Consider the following 17,696-nt stretch of genomic DNA (forward strand, 5'->3'; position numbering starts at 1 on the left):
CTATGACGGTTTAGGCAAAAAACTTCATCTGAGCTTAGCCTCCTCAACCATAAAACTCGAGTAGTAAGACCTGTGCAGCCCACCACACAGGTTTATTGCAAGGTTCAAATTCAGAAACATATGAAAGTGCTATGAATACAACTTAGAGCAATACAAAGATAAATATAACAAGTAACAGCAATTGAATTTTCCAAGTTGAGGAATTACTTAGTCACGCCCTCAGATCATACCAATGTACTGACGGAGTAAACCAGAAAGCGAGAAAACAGCTGACTGCTAATGGGAATGACCGTCCCACACCTCTGCGTGGGAAGACTTCCGCAACATCCTGTAGCTTGTTCCTGCAATTACTTCCTAAACTTCACGAAGATGCCAGAGACCCGCCATCAATAACTCTCTCACGGAAGCACAAGGGCCAAATGTCCCACGTTTATTTACATCTGAAATGCGTTTAATACAGTTAGGAGGGGTTGTAGTGCATAACACCTGACAGCAGCAAGACTTCTGAGGAACCGAACGTTGACTACAGTTTATCATGCAAGTATCTGTATATACACAAGAGTTTCTTAAAAAAAAAAAAAAAAGTACAAAACATGTTTAGGGATAAATACAAGTTATAAAATGCAAAAGAAAACACATACACAAAAAAATGCAAAAAATTTAACTCTCCCAGAGAACTATAAATGGAAGGGACAGAAGAGTACCTTTGCTGCACTTCAGTAGAGCAGAACTACGAGTAGTACAGGCATTGAAATGGCTGGAATAAACCCAGGGGGCTCAGCGTGTAATCTAATGGCCAACTGCAACCCCCAGGCTGCAGCACTGGTGAGTTGGTGGTCGAGGTTGAGCACCCCAACTCTAAGAACCAGGACGTTTGGCAGTAGCACCCAACTGGAAACGCCAACTCTTTAGACAGCAAAGGGTTAAGTCAACCGATTCTTTTTTTCCTGTCAAGAGCCAGAGAAATACTTGATATTCTTAGTTGTGTGTCTGTAATATTTAATAAATTACATGACAAAAACCTGACTGTATAAATCTATTGGTCTAACTACATATTTGTAACTTTTACAGTAGTCCAGCCCTTTCGTAACTTTTACCTCCTTGTGCTCTTTAAACCAGCCTTGCAAATTTGCCCAGCAGACAATCAGCTCTCGTTTTCTTTTTCCTTTGTAACACCTTCTTTCCCCATTCCTTAAGAAGGAATGAAGGAAATCCACATTCCTTACTGGGCTCTGGGCCTCCGTTTTTAACCCACCACTGGGAAAGAAGCTACTTACAAGGCTGCTTTAAACACCGTTTGGCATGGCCTGACAAGGCGGCGGTGCGCAGGTGCGTCCCGAACGTGCCCTCGCTGACTTCGGGCAGGCACACTGAGGATAGTGCTAAGACACTTAAAAGTTCCTAGTGTTTGTGAGACCCACAAATCACCTACAATTTATGTAGTGAATTCTAAAAACTAAAAAACACTAAAAAAGGCATTATCGTAGCCTGTAATTAGTTAACCCATTCAAATCCATAACATACAAAATGGTTTATTTGAATTCAGGAACTGCCCCTGTTACTAAGAACTGTTTTAAAGAAACAGTACAAAAAAGAAAAATCCTAACCCCCAAAAAACTCAAAACATTTCCACTAAATACTGATACAAACATGTAACAAAGAGTATAAAAAGTTATTCATTTAAATATATACAAACTCTTTTAAACTCAAATAGTGTTTTAATACTTAGCAAGGATATACATGACAAGGTGAGGAAGGTACATGGAAAGAGAATATATTGCAACAGCCTGCGCAGTACTGTTAACTCTATTATACTGCAAACTTTCTGCAACAAAAATGTCTGTTTTTGATTCCAATGTGGACAGGGATTTTCCTCATGGAACGCCGGTGGCTATTTCTCAGCTGAACTCATTCTTTTGGATTTTATGAAGGCCATGCCGTGGGTCCGCATATGAGTATTTAAGGCAGCTTCAGTTTCAAAAGTTTTTGCACACACTTTGCACTTTCGGTCTGACACGGCACCATCGGAGGCTTCGTCCTCGGGGCTGGGCTTGTTCTCCTGCTGGCTGTCTTCCCCAGCCCCGTTCTGCTTGGACACTGGCTGTGGTTCCTTCAACTTGTGCACGATGAAGAGGTGCCTGGAGAGCGAGACGTGGGACGTGTAGCAGAGGCCGCATTCCCGGCACTGGTAGGAGGAGCCATCCGATCGGTGCTGCGGGATGTGTTCGTGGAACTGCAGGAGGTTCTCGGTGGTGAAGCCACACACAGCACATTTGTGAACCTTGAAAACATTTATCTTTAGCTTTTTCAGCGGTTGAGTAATTGCTCCTCTGGGAGGTCTGAACTCTAAAACTGGTTCTTCCAACTTCCGCTTTGGGCTGGGAACCTTTGAGAGAAAGCAAAACGAGTGACACAATTCAAAACCGTTCTGTTACATGGTGGATAAATGATCAGTTCTCCAGGACTCGAGGGGCTATAAAAACATTATCTTGTAAACTTTGGGATTTTGGCTTTTTTAACAGCTGCGTGTCTGCCGCCCCACCTGAGGCATATGTCTTTTATCCACTCCGTGAATATTAAGCCGAGTTCCTACATATACCAGGCACTGCTTAGCCAGACAGGTCTTTACCTTCATGGAACTTACGTCCAATGGAGCGAGACCAACAAAAACAAGGAAACCATAAGTGTACAGCGTGTCAGACACAGAATGACCAAAGCAGGGCATGTGTAGTGAGATGACCGTATTTGGAAACAGAGTTTTTGCAGATGGAATTAGTTAAGATGTTGCCGTACAGGATTGGGGGGGACCCTGAATCCAACACTTGTGGTGTCCTTTTAAGGAGGAGAAGACACACAGCGACACGGGAAAAGGCCATGCGAAGACAGAGGCGGCAACTGGAATCAGGGACGGCCTCAGTGATGGGTGACATTTTAACAGAGTCCTGATGTGGTGAGGACATGAGGACAGCTACGTGGGGGAAGCTCTCCAGGGAGAAGCAGCCCTGAGTACAAAAGCCATGGTGGGAGCAGGTCTGTATGCTTAGGGAATAGCAGGTGGGCGAGCGGGGCTGAAACCGAGTGACCCAGGGAAAGGGCAGGAGATGAAGACAGGGAGAGCTAGAGGGGTGCACTGCACAGCAACAGGTGAGAGAGAGAATTTAAGGACTTTTGCTTTTACTCTGATGTGGGAAGAACCTGGAAACTCAGCTGTAGCTCTGTGATTTGGTAATAAACTCAGTTCCCTTAGTAGAAAGTCATGACACAAAGGAAGAAAATGCAGCAACTTCCTTTAGAACTGAATTTTAAATTTCTTTAAACACACCCACTCAACTTGCAGTAAACAGGGGTAATGCTGGATTCTGTGAGAGGTGGGATAAAGACTGGCTCCTGGCCCTCAGGAGAGAGAGACAAGCAGAGGGGGTCACTGCGGAGGGGGAGTTATAGAGTAAAGGAAGGAGAGAGGCTACTCCGGGGGCGGGGGGGGCGATCAAAGCAGGCCTATGGGAAGATGGCACTGAAGCTGAAACCGGAGGGAGAAAGTGGCAGCCAGAGAAGACACGGGGAAAGGGAAGGCCAAGCAGCAGGATGGGCAAGTGCAAATGTCCTAGCTGGCTCCCTGGCGCCCTTCCCGCCTCCTCCTCTCTTGCCACATGGTTTGAGCATTCCCTTGAGCTCCACGGAGCCTTGCAACTCAGGCTGCGCCAAGCTGCCTCCACCTTCAGCTTCAGGAGAGGCCCTGCTGAGTCTGAGAACAACCCCATCCTCCTTTGCCAACGGCTGGTTCAAGAACAGACATGTAATCCAACTCAGCCAATGACACAAGAGAGATTTGCTGGGGGCCCCTGGGAAAAGCTAACCCTTGCTCTAAGAGAAAGCCATGGGAAGCCACATCTTCCCCAATGCACACGCTCTCTAGTGAACCAGGAAGCAGGAAGTTTGCCAGTGGAAGCAATCCCAGTGTTTCGAGGTCAGAGCAGGAAGCCAGAGAAGGAGGAAAACTACAAGTGTGTGTGACCACAGCATCTGAGGAGAGTGTTTTCCAGGCTCAATGGCCAATTATGCCAAATACTGCCAAGGAGCTCAGTAGGACAAGGAGTTTCACTGGCTGGGAGTGGGGGGCAAAGTCACACTTTGGGGGCTCCTTTAAAGACTTCAATTAGCACATTGTATCATGTGTACATTCTTCCACATTTAAACATCTGTGAAACAGTAAGCTGCTTACAACTGATGGCCTGACAGCTTAATTGGCAGCATTTTTTCTTTCTTAATGGCACATGAAACAAGGAAACATCTTATAATTAATGGCGCCTTAAAATTCAACAAAATACACTATTTTGTAACTATAGAAATACTCAGGACCCAGGAAAGAAAAAATCCCTATTTGAGAGTGCTTGTAAGCTATATAATAAACAGATCTATGACCTCACTGTTAGCTCCTGCCATTTTCTCCATGGACTCCAGGCCAGCCAGGACGGCAAGTAACTGCTTCCTATCAAATAGCAACTGCCCTTTCCTGCCTACTTACGTTCTTTGCACTATTTCCCCCAACTTCCTCCTTCATTTCCAGCTTTCAAAATCTGACCCACATAAAATCCTCTACTTCTACTTCTCCAAAAATCCAAGCCAAAGTGGCATCTTCCTCCTCCAAACTCCAGGGCTTGTCTTCTCTGCCCTGTGCATATGGCATCTCACACACGGCCTCGAACAGAAGCTCCCTCGGCATGCATGTTCTTTAAACTCCCCCCACCCCCTCCATCATTTGAGGGTGAGGACTGCATCTTAACACCTCACTAGTCTGACCTGTATTCTGCTTAGCTTTGACTCAATGATTAACTCCTTGAGAGCACACATAGCATCTTACCCAGGTATATTCCAACTTAGCAGAGTGCCAACGGCAGTGGAATCTTCTAAATGTTGGCTGAACTGTTGCTTTCTTTGACTCTAATAGCACCTGGCATACATGATGCCTTTACACAGGTTAATATATTTATTGTTGTCTAATTGAAGCCCACTATTGTCAATGAAAAGGAATCCAGTTTATACATTCCTTCTGGTAAGAGAATTTCTATAAGTCAACATAAAAATTTTTAATGTATATATGTAAGCAGATCCCTAAAGCTTTTCCTGGAAGGATAAAGAAGAGAGTTCATAAAGGTTGACACCTTTTAGAAGCAGGATGAGAGGTCAGAATGGGTGTAGGGGGAGATTATTATTTTATATCTTTAATGCATAGTCTGAATTTGAAAAACTGTGTAACTCTACAGAAATTTAAATGGAAAAGCAAATCAACACAATGTCACTGTAAAGAGAACATCTGCAGTGTTTGACCTTGGTGTCTTCCTTTACTTCTGTTTCCTCCTCATTGGTGGCTTCTGTCATTTCTTTTAGGTCAGGGTCCTTAATGCCATGCATCAGCTGGATGTGCTTCTCCAGCATCAAGCGCTTTGTAAAGGTGCGTCTGGAGTCCGGGCAGTGCCTGGGGAGCAAAAGACAGAGAGATGATCTATGTGCTGACAGGATAACCTCACAGTGAACAATACATCACTGCAGAAAGATCTCTAACCAGCGACAGTGCACTCAGAGAGGTCTGTGTGAATACCAATGGTCCCAGGCTAAGTAGCAACTGTGCTACGAGTCATTTTCCAATTTGTGAAAGAAATTTCACAGCTTTTGTTAAAAATAAATAAATAAATAAATAAATAAATAAATAAATAAAAATTTTTTTGGTCCATTTTTGTTTCCTTTAGGACGAACCTCATTTGGCTTGGAAGGAAAATTTATTTTCTAGGTTTGGTTAAAGAAACTAGATAGCTTTAGTTTCAGTGTTCCTGGCTGTGGCTTGAAGGGTACTCAGAATTTACATCCTGACAGTTTCTTGAGCAGGAGGAAGAGGTCCCTCCCTCCCCGGCTCCCCTGTGCTGACAGAACTGTTCCCACTGGCTCTGCCGTAGTGAAGAAAAGGCAGTGTCCACTGCAGTCACGTTCCTCACCAAAGCACGGATCCAATGGGCAGGTTTATAATCTTTATAATCACAGCACTCTAACACATTTATTCATTCAGGAGATTAGAAAACTGTGAGTAGATACCCAAAATCGCTCACTTTTTTAAAGTTTTCATTTTATCTTGTATAAAACAAACAAAACTTAAGAATGCTGTAGATTAGCAAAAATTTTTCTTTGGAAGATATGAATTTACTATTTTCTTAATAAAACAGGCCAGAAACAGGTATGAAAGTTAGTGAACATGGTGAATACACCAAGAATACATCAAGACCTCAAGAACACCACTGCAGTGAAGGGGGAAGAAAAATGTGGTCATTCAGAATCCAATCTGCCACCTTCAAAAAGGCTTCCCAGGATTTTCTAATGCTTCGTCCCTAAATGCTGATGATTAGATTATTACAGATGCTCTGTAGGGACAGACTGGAAATCAGCGCCTACACCAAAGACCCAGTGCTCCCAGTAAGGATGCATTTCAACTGCTAGCTGGGAAACGCCAGCATTTTATTACCTTGCAAAAGACTATGCAGGAAAATAAGCCCCACCTATCGGTGGAGCCTTTATGTCATGCCAGACTTTCTTTCTGCCTTCCTCTCAGCCCAGGGCATCCATCTAATTCTCCGATTCTTTTGATTTAGCCTCAACATATTTATAGAATGTTCCCATTTCACTAAAATCACTCCCAGCTTCAATTTTATTGAAGTAAATTTTCCCCCAAGAAACTGTCCCTAACTGGCCAAGACACGGTAAGGCCTCGCTCCATCTGCCAGCCTTCCTGACCTCCTGCTCCACAACCTACACTGGACCTTGGTTCACTCATGCTCAAATGGCAGACATCCACAGCATCTCTTAAAAAAGTATCTTAAAATAAGTAACCATGTTATATCAATCCATTTTTGGCAGTAACTAATATAGTTCTCCAGTTGGTTAAGTGGGTGATAAATATTTTTCATTAATAATATGATAAATTCTGATCTTCATCTACAAAGAAGTAGCGAGCGCATGACAGTCCACTGAGTAGTACAGGTTTGTGCTGGTCCAATTATACTAGAAAAAGACTGCCATGCATTAGGTGGTGAACTAATGAATCCATGACCCAGCCTTGGCAGAGTGTCCCCCGAACCATGGAGTCAATCAACCAGCCAACCAGCCAAGGAGATGCTGACAAGTCGCTTTGTGTGTAAGGGCCAGAAAGCATCTCATCCAACTATGCACCTGCAAATTAGTCACCTCCCCAAAACTCAGGACTAAAATATGCACCTCTGGATTACAAATAAGGATGTACACTGTAACAAGCAGAACATAAAAATGTACCCAGGGTATTCAAGGAAGTTCTCCTTTTTATGTGTTCAAATCTGATCAAAAAACTCTATGCCTAAACAATAGAATATAACAAAGAAACTCAGTCTATAAACTATGGAGCAGAGGATGGGGACTCAAGGATTAATGAAAAAATGTGAAAAGCCCTTCAGGAAGTTCTGACGATTGTTTCACTGCATTTCCCATGTTAGACATGGTAACTTACGAGCAGGTGTAAACTTTCCTGATGCCTTTGTGCTTGATTCGATTATGGCGACACAAGCTGTGTGATGAACTGAAGGACTTGTCACACTGGCGGCAAGGGTGTTTCTTCATTTGCTTTATTAGGAGAAAAGAGAAAAAAAGTCACTCGAGAACAAAAACAGAAAACACTTAAAAAATTAAGAACTCTTTCTTAGTTATTAAATTAAATAACCAGTATCATTTAGCAAACAATATAATAACAAAACTAAAAGATTCTCTAAAAATATGTAACAAAAATGAAGGGTGGGGCCGAGGTAAGCATGAAGGGGCTGATTTCAAGAGGATGGGGTAAACTTTACCATAAAAGTAAAAAACCAGATTTTTCTCTCAAAATATTTTTTCATCCAACACAAATATTCAGGTATTTGAAATAGGAGAAAATATTGTATAACCTTTTTTTGCAAAGGAGAAACAACAAATGTTAATTTTTTAAAAGCAGATAATATTTGAAAACATACCACTTCACTAAATACCAAATAAAGCCATTATCTAATTTAATGTACCTGGTAAGAATAGACCACCTTATCCAACATGCCATTTAAAAGCTAAATCTCTGGCTAGTTTTAAATGTTTTTAAAGATGTTTTCCCTTTAACAACTAAGTATTCATTCTACAAGGGAAGAGTTTTCCAGAAGGCCTTTTGTTTTAAATGATACTATTTGTTATCTCAAGAAAACAAAAGTTTGAAGCCACTTTAAAGAGGTTGCGTGTGGGTGTGTGTAGGGTGTTTGTGAATGTGTGTGTATGTGAGAGAGAAAGACAGAGGGACAGAGAGAGAGAAAGCTATCAAGCAATACCTAAAAACTGAAGTAGGTAAACCTAACATTTTCTCATTCTTAAATGCTTCCCACTTTGGCTAAGTCATAATCTTTGAGTATTACATACAAAGCAATCTGGAACTAAACAATGTCCTATCACAAGGAGATGAAATAAAGAAAGAACTGTTAGCCTCATGAATGGATGGTTCCACCCTCATTAAAAATAAGTTCTCATGTGAGATAACAGTACTATTTTTGGCAGAAAGTGGAAAGAAGTAACAAGAGAGCAATTCTGAGCTAAGTGATAAAGAAATGATAAAAATAAATTATTTTCAAATTGCTCCCTGATAAATATGTCCTTATTTGAACCGGAAAGTAAATCTATTTAAGAGGTTGAGTTTGGCTCTGAAGACCCAGAGAGATGGTTCCCACCTGGTCTCCATCAGTCACCAACCTGGGACCTGGGAAAAGTTCCTCAATTTCCATAAACACTCATTTCCTCAACTGTACAGTTGGAATCAAAACGGTCCTTCCACAAAGGGTGCAGAGGGAAGCCCAGAGGACAATTAAAAGGTCACATAGAAAGCACTCAATAAACATTCCTTATTAACCACAATTGTCAAGTTTCACATCCAAGAGTTTCTTTTTAAAAGAGTGAAAAATATTATCTTTTACATAAAGCAAGTCAGTCTGGCAGGTGTTCAAGAGGGTCTTGAGCTCAGAGGAAAGAAGGAATTTTCTTCCCAATGTTAAAAAATAGAAGTTGTGCCATTCCTTTTATTGTTTTCCTACCAGACATTCTCTGAAAAAGACACTGAACAATCAGCCTGTACCTCTGTGAGATATAATGTCCCCTCCCCCAAAAAGTGTTTCTTTATAAAAATTTTGATCACAGAGAGTAGACCGTCAGCAACCCATAGTCTCTTCAATTAGCATTTACGTAACTGGAGAATGAGTAAGAGGGAAACCGTGTGTGGTTGGGCTCAACTGTGCACCGTTGGGCATGTCTTCGGTCTTGGTCTGGATTCTGGTGACATGCACCATTGTAACAGGATCTCTTAAAGACGTCACTTCAGTTAAGGTGTGACCAATCAAGTCAGGCTTTAATCTGGATTACTGGAGTCCTTTATAAAGCAGAATGAAATTCAGACATTGAAAAAAGCCATTGGAAAAAGCTGGAAGTCAACGGAACCCAGCAAAGAAAGAAGACCTCACTATGTGCACTGCCATGTGACAGAAAATCCAAGGACAAAGGATTGCCAACAGCCAGCCCCAGAATGCCACTGTATTTGGGGAGAAGTATTGACTTGCTGGCACCTCAATTTTGGAGGTCCTGGCCTCAAAACTATGAGGCAGTTAATTCCCATTTGTGCCGGTTTACAAATATTATGTCCTCCAAAAGCCATGTTTTAATCCAATCTTATCGGATATTTGGATTAGGTTGTTTCCATGGAGATGTGACTCACCCAAGTGTAGGTGAAACATTTCGATTAGACATTTTCATGGAGGTGTGGGCTCCACCCATTCAGGATAGGTCTTTATTAAATCACTGGAGTTCTGTAAGAGAGCTCACAGACAGAAGGAGCTCAGACCAGCTGAGATGGACTTTTGAGAGGCACTTGGGAGCTGACAGAGATGCTTAGAGATGCTTGGAGATACAGACAGAAGGACGTTTGGAGATGCTAAGCTAAGAGAAACCCAGAGACCTTTTGGAGAACACCCTTTTGAAATACAACCCAGGAGCACAGGACCAGCAGACGCCAGCCACAGAGGTGATCCAGATGCCACTGGCCCTTCAGCGAAGGAATCCTCTTGTTGATGCCTTAGTTTGGACACTTTTATGGCCTTAGAACTGTAAATTTGTAACCTAATAAATCCCCTTTATGAAAGCCAATCCATTTCTGGTATTTTGCATAACAGCAAAATTAGCAAACTGAATACCACTGTTTAAGCCAACCCACTGTATGTTATTTGTTTTAGCAGCTAGGAACCTAAGACACAGTCTTTATTTCAGAATAAAGTAAAGAACAGAGTCACAATGAACAAACTTGACAACAGTTCTACTATGATTCAATAAAGGTATTAAAAATCTATTAATACCTAATTCATTTTCAGTTTTGTACATCTAAGATCAACAACATATTAAGATCAACTGTTAAGAGTCAAAACACAAGAGATCTTTCTAAAAGGAAGACTTTTGCAGCACATAATAAAGGAAGTAGAGAATTGCAAAATATCTTTCTAACAATACAACAGGGAAAGAGACCTCAGAGATATGCAAACTGGATTTTCTATTAAGGTGAAGCATTTAATATTCTATTTCTTATTATCATATAGCTATATTAGTATCAAATAAAAGTATAACAGGGAAATGCCAATAAAGAAATCCTCAGTAGATAATAAATTAAATGAAGAACAGTTTTGGCTTGAATCAATAATTACTATTTTCTACAGTCAAAAATGTGTGACCTCTTTCTTTTTTATCATCTTTATGAAAAACATGCAGAAGTGATCTGTGTGCAATCTCAAAACAATAGAACAGGGTCTCATAGTTCACTAGTGGCAAGAAAATTAAAGGTTTAAACACCAGTTTCCAGATCAAACTTGTCATGTTCACATTACCTAAACAAATGACTTTTCTTATTCTCTGTTGAATTTTAAATAATACTAAATTATTTAAAGGTGCTCTATCTAATTTTTAAATAACATTATCTTCAATTGGTTAGTAACATTATCTTCAATATTGGTTCATACTGCTAACTTTATGACACAGAAAACACTCTATAACACAAACAAAAAATGGAAAAACAAGGTTAAGAAAGTGTCAAGTCTATCATCATGCTTTCACAACTTTCAAGGCCATTTGTTTTCTCCTGACTCCAAGGTACACTAAGACGGTATTGAGGAAAACAGGCCTTGAGAGGGCTTTTTAAAATAAACTAACATCAGAAAAGGAACATGCTTTCCACTTACGAGTTATTTTTAATTTTTTTTTCGTAGAAGAGAACTCTAAAGAAATAGTGAATTAATAAGCTGCCAGGCCCCCCCTTTCAATATGAACAAGTTAGGGTGCCCACCCTGAAGATGGAGAAAAAGATGAAGTGAGAGGAAAGGGTGGCAACAAACAAGATAAGATTCAACAAAGGTCTATGAATACTGAAACTTTATATAATTATACGTATTTTTTGGATGCTGGGGTGCTGGAAGGGCTGGAAGGAGGTAAATGACTCGCTGGAACTGTAGCCTATAGCATCCCTTGGGATTTGCTCTATCGCTGCTCGTTGAATTGTGCCTTGAAGGTCTTCACTTTCCTGTATACACCCTGCGTTGTATAATAAGGAAAGAACTGAAACTATGGAACTGTAACCCATAACAATTTTTGAAATTACCTATATAACTTCTTGTTGAGCTGTACATCAAGAATTGACATCTTTCTGTATGTATGTTATATTTTACAATAATGGAAATGGCTGAAGTTGTGGAACTGTGACCCATGACATTCTTTGAAATTTTCACTACTGTGAAATTGTACTTTAAAGTTATCACTGTTATGTATATATGTTAAAGTTTACAATAAAACAACAACAACAGCAACAACAAATAAGCTGTCAGGTCCAAAAAATTCAAGTGTAAAACCTTACTGAGTAAAATATCAAATAAAGCAAACACTTGGGTATACTTCTTAAACTTCCTCCCTAATCGCTAATTTTAAAATTTTTTTATCTTCATAGCTTTTTGGAAAGAAAGCATTAACTCCTCTTATCAAATTACTATGCTCTGAATGCCTTCCCTTGTATGTGACCTCTGGGCTCTGGGAGTTAAACTGCCTCTCAAGGCCACTCTGCTTAACAGCACTTGCTAATGGTGTCTGGGACTGCCATGGGCTCTTGCACAGTCGATCACTACCCACTCTGATAACTAGTCCGTTTTTTCTCTTTGCTTGAACACCTCTTTCTGTTTTAGCTGACTTCGCTGAAGTCCAATCTCACACTGCATTTGGCTACAGACATCTACTTCCCCACCTTTTTCTGAGATTCTTACCTCCATGAGGTATTGTGGTCTGCACCTACATGCAAAGAGACTTCTTAAGGACCATCATGCAGCCAGGAACACACTCAAATTTAAGACCAAAGGATGCAGGATCACTCCCAAAGTGCGCTGACACATACCCTTCTTTAGCTCTATCACAACATTTTTTTTTTGTGAAAAAGAATCATACCAATCTTATAGTTTAAATATATAACAGCATTGAGAACTCAAACTATAAAAATCTGAACCCACCCACTTTGGAGACTTTACAGATACACTATCACATTTACAAAATAAAATACAGTCAGTTCTGCTACAATGTAACACAGGCATTCCTAAAAGTCAGTGCGCTATGCAAAATTGGGCAAAAAAAACCACACTGCTTATGGAGAAAATGGAGTTACAGAAGGGCACAGCATCAAAAACTTTTCAGTGACACAGTAAAAAAAAATAAAAAGATTGGAATCTAATAAAAAACAGCAGCACAGTTTTACAGATGTTAAATTGTTAATAAATACATAAAGACTGCAAAAAATATGGCACTTTACCTTGAAAAAGACCTGCAGTTTGCTTGTGGAAGTGGGCGTCAGAAGGGTTGCAGCTTGTGAGTTATTATGAGGTGGTGGAAGGAGGGTTATCTGAAATTGGAGGGAAAGTTTTAACACCAGGTGTGAATGGGTGTGACAACACACGGTGACTCGAAGTAGCTGGTAGAAATCTGAGGTGAGTATGGGTGTGTTTTGTATATTCCTTTACAGCTCCATTCAGCAGTTTTCTGTGTACTCAGGGACAAAATCGAACAAGCAAATGGGATATTCATGTTATGCTCAAATTATTCCCTAATGAATCAATTGCATTGGAACAAATTTGCATTTTCAAAATAAGCATTATAGCAGAACTGATTGTATGCATAGCAGCACTGTATATAAGGCAAAAAGACCAGAAAAACTCTGTTCATCAAAGGACAATTGGTTATATAAGCTTTATGCGCACACACAACAGAACGCCATGCAGCTGTGAGAAAGAATGTGGACAAACTCAATGCATTGATGCTACTAATAAAATTGTATTAATTGTGCTCTGTGTTAGAAAGGGCTAAAAATGAGAACATATGCATATGTTAATACTTGCATAAAGAAATTTCAAAATATAAAAGACATTTAGTGATCATAGGTGGCAGGAGTGGAAATGAAACTTTTCACTGTCTTCTTTTATATTGTCTGGATTTCTGAATTATGTGACTATACAGCACATATCCAAAAAATATTTTTTGTCTGTTGCCTCAAAAAAGACTCGGTCAGGTTTATCGAGATATAATTTACAAAATGTTAAAATTCACTTTTTAGTGTAGAGTTCCATAAGTTTTGATAATTGTATAGTCGAGTAACTGCCACTGTGATCAAGATATTAGAACAGTTCATCACCCTAAAAAAATTCCCACATGACCCTTTAGAGTCACCCCCTCCCTCCACATCCAGCTCTTGGTAACCACTCAACTGTTTTCTATTCCTATAGCTTTGTTATTTCTATTTATCATATAAATGGAATCATGCAGAATAGCATGTAGCTTTTTGAATCTGGCTTCCTTCACTCAGTGTAATATATTTACAATTCATCCCTGTTTTTGAGAGTTTCAGTAGTCCATTTCTTTTCACTGCTGCATAGTACTCTATTGCGTGGATGTACCCCAATTTGTTAATCCATTTACCAAATTGAAAGGCATCTAGGTTGTCTGCAAAGCCACCATAAACATTCAGGTATGTATGTTTTTTCTCTCTTGGGTAAATACCCAGGAGTGCAATTACTGAGCCACACAGTGTGTATTTAACATAAGAAACCATCAAACTGTCTTCCACAGGAGCTATACCTTGCACTTCCACCAGGAAAGGATGAGAGCTGCAGTTGCTCTGCAACCTTGTCAGCACTTGATATTGCCATTTTATTTTATTTCAGCCACACTTAAGAGTGGGTAGTGGTATTTTATTATGGTTTTAATTCATATTTCTCTATTGACTAATGATGTTAAGGCAAAAAAATTTCAATTAAAAGATAATCAATAGCCAAAAACATCCTGATACAGAAGAATAAAGTGAGGGGACTCAAATTTCCTGACTTTAAAGGTATTATAAAGCCACAGTGGTCAGTACAGCATGGTAGTGGCATAAAGGAAGACATATTGATGAATGGAATCGAACTGAGAGTTCAGAAATAGACCCTCAGATCTATGGTCAACGGAAGTCCACTAAACTGGGACAGAAGAGTCTCTTCAATAAAATGTAGGGAAACATCTTCAAGATCTAGTGATCGGCAGTAATTTCTTAGACTTTACAACCAAAGCACAAGCAATGAAAGAAAAAATAGATAAATGGGGACCTCCTCAAAATTGAATACTTCGGTACTTCAAAGAACTTTGTCAAAAGGTTGAAAAAGCAACCAATTCAAAGGGAGAAAATATTTGGAAATCACATATGTGATAAGGGTTTGATATCCAGAATGTATAAAGAAATCCTACAACTCAACAATAAAAAAACAAACAACTCAATTAAAAAAGAGCAAAAGACCTGAACAGATATTTTTCCAAAGAGGAAACAGATGGTTAAAAAGCACATGAAAAGATGCTCAGCTTCACTAGCTATTAGGGAAATGCGAATCGAAACCACAATGAGATATCATTTCATACCTACTAGAATGGCCACCATTAAACAAACAGGAAACTACAAGCATTGGATAGGATGTGGAGAAACAGGAAGACTTATTCTCTGCTGGTGGGAATGTAAAATGGTACAGCTGCTGTGGCAGATGGTTTGGTGGTTCCTCAGAAAGTTAAGTATACAGTAGCCTTATGATCCAGCAATCCCACTACTCAGTAAATATCCAGAAGATCTGAAGGGAGTGATGCAGACACTTGCACACTGATGTTCATAGCAGCATTATTCACAATTGTCAAAAGATAGGAACAACTCAAGTGTCCATCAACAGACGAATGGATTAACAAATTGTGGTTTATACATACAACAGAATACTATTCAGCAGTAAGAAGGAATGAAGTCCTGAAGCACATGACAACATGGATAAACCCTGAAGACATTATGTTGAGTGAAATAAGTCAGACACAAAAGGACAAATATTGCACCATCTAATTAATATGAACCTATTATAATATGTAAAGTAATAGATAAAATCTAGACTATAGGTAAACAGGCGATAGAATGAGGCTAAAGAATGGGGAGCAAATGCTTAATATGCGCAGAAATTTTAACTAGGTTGAACTGAAACGTTTGGAAATGGATAGAGGTGATGGTAGCATGTTATGATGAGTATAATTAACAGTAGTGAACTGTGTATGAATGTGGTTGAAAAGGAAAGTTTAGAGTCATGTATGTCATCAGAAGGAAAGCTAGAGGTTTAAATATGGGAACTATGTATAATACAGTGAAATTTATTTTGGACAATGGCTGTGATTAACTGTATAAATATAAAAAAGTTCTTTCCTGAATTGGAACAAATGTACAACACTATTAAAAGGAGTTAATAACATAGAATGGTATATATGGGGAAAACTATCTTTTGAAAACTATGGACTACTTAATATCTATATTAAATTCAACATTAATATCTATATCTTATTTAATATTAAACATATTTATTTATATTTATACTATATTATATTTAATATTAATATCTTAGTATTTTTTCATCAACAGTAACAAAGGCACCATATCAATAACAGGGGTCAATAATAGGAGAGGATTGGGGGTAGGTTTTCTTTTTTTTTTTAAGTAATGAAAATGTTCTAAAATTGATTGTGGTGATGAATGCACAGCTATGTGATGATACTGTGAGCCACTGATTGTAAACTGTGAATGGATTGTATAGTAGGTGAATATATCTCAATAAAATCGCACCAAAAAATAAAGTTCCTGAGGAGCTGTGGATTATTCATCTCTGTATCTCTGGCACCCAGTACCCAGAAAATACTCAGTAAATATTTGGTGAGTTAATGAATGAATAAATAAAAGAAGGGATAACTGAATATATAATTATCTATTAGAAAAAATCAGTAGGTTCTACAAAGAAATAATCATAGCGTAATGAACTTAGGGTAAAGTGGTAGACACTGATTTTTTGAAGATGGGTAAGATATTTTAAATACTGGTAAGAATAATCCTGTAGAAAAAGAACACACTGAGGACAGAGGAGAGAAGTGAATTAAGAGGAGGGAGAAGGGGAAGACAATCCAGATGGGGGAGGACAATTCTTCCTGTGTGGCCAGACATAAGGCACCATCTGCAGACAAGTGCAATGCATATTAAGGTCAGTGGTGGGTGGGTAAGGAAGGGACCAGGAAATTGACAGAATTCCTGCCCGATGGCTTCCATTTATAAAGAGAAGAATATACGGTACAACAGGATAATGTGGCCTTCATTTTCTGTCTCTATTTTTTTTAAATATAAAATTTTAAAATGCTAATTGCAAAATAAAAAATAAAGATTGCTTCTAATATCACCAATAGAAATAACTGTTGTCAATTTCTAGCTATATATCTTAATTTCCTTCTGAATATGTATTTATATTTATAAAATATATATTTATGTATATTTTATTTGTATTTATAAAAACGAGTCTATATTATACATATTTGATTTTTAATCTTTTTTTCACTAGTAAAGCATAAACATCTATATACATGTTGACATTTCTACATTTAAACACATGTATAGTATAGTATTGTGTAAACAGACTAATTAAGCCATCATCTATTAATGATTTAGGCTGCTTCAATTTTTTAGTAAAAAATTAGATAAAAATTTCTGTACTTGACCAATTATTTCCTTTGTATACATTTCTGAGAGTAGTCTTTTAGTTTAAAAGTTGCAAAAAATTTTAAGGTTCTTTGAAACTTCTTAACAAAATGCTCCCAAAAAGGAACACTGATGTACGTACCATGTAAGCTGGTGCTCATTTATCAAAACAATCTCCAACAATGGGTCACTATTCTTCAACTATATAGGTAAAATATTGTATTTCATTGTATTTTGATTGATTCAGTGCCTAGTGATGTTGAGCATCTATTCACCTAATCCTTGGCCCGTTTGTATTTCTACGTGAGTTGTGCAGTCATACCCTTTATGGAGCAAAGACGGGGAGAAGGGTGGGAGAGCAGTTGGAAAGCAGACCGTAGGACTTTGTGGACCATGGTGAGAGCTTTGAATGGCTCAGGAGTGAGATGGGAAGACCTGGGACACTTGAGGCTTTCAGCAGGAGTAACATGCTTGACACGTTTTAGGAGGGGCACTCTGGCTGCCAGGGTAGAAGAAGGGAAACCACTGAGGAGGCTGCGTGCCA

The 17,696-nt window shown here is 39.0% G+C and overlaps 1 protein-coding gene across 8 annotated transcripts in view; it reads right to left on the reverse strand.

Moving 5' to 3' along the window:
- Positions 1 to 413: 413 nt before the first annotated feature.
- The window catches only part of ZNF532 (zinc finger protein 532), a 160,501-nt gene continuing 143,218 nt past the window's right edge, over positions 414 to 17,696 (reverse strand). For 7 of the 8 annotated variants that reach the window (XM_037805984.1, XM_037805983.1, XM_037805979.1 and 4 more), the window contains 4 exons: positions 12,899 to 12,988; positions 7,526 to 7,638; positions 5,329 to 5,476; positions 414 to 2,386 (listed from right to left, as the gene is read on the reverse strand). In XM_037805984.1, the coding sequence (XP_037661912.1) occupies positions 1,892 to 2,386; positions 5,329 to 5,476; positions 7,526 to 7,638; positions 12,899 to 12,988 (846 nt within the window). In that variant the 3' untranslated portion in view covers positions 414 to 1,891. The remainder of the gene's footprint in view (positions 2,387 to 5,328; positions 5,477 to 7,525; positions 7,639 to 12,898; positions 12,989 to 17,696) is intronic. The other variant, XM_037805985.1, reaches the window with a different exon arrangement.

Source organism: Choloepus didactylus, chromosome 16 (genome assembly GCF_015220235.1).
Source record: "Choloepus didactylus isolate mChoDid1 chromosome 16, mChoDid1.pri, whole genome shotgun sequence".
NCBI classification, from domain to species: domain Eukaryota; kingdom Metazoa; phylum Chordata; class Mammalia; order Pilosa; family Megalonychidae; genus Choloepus; species Choloepus didactylus.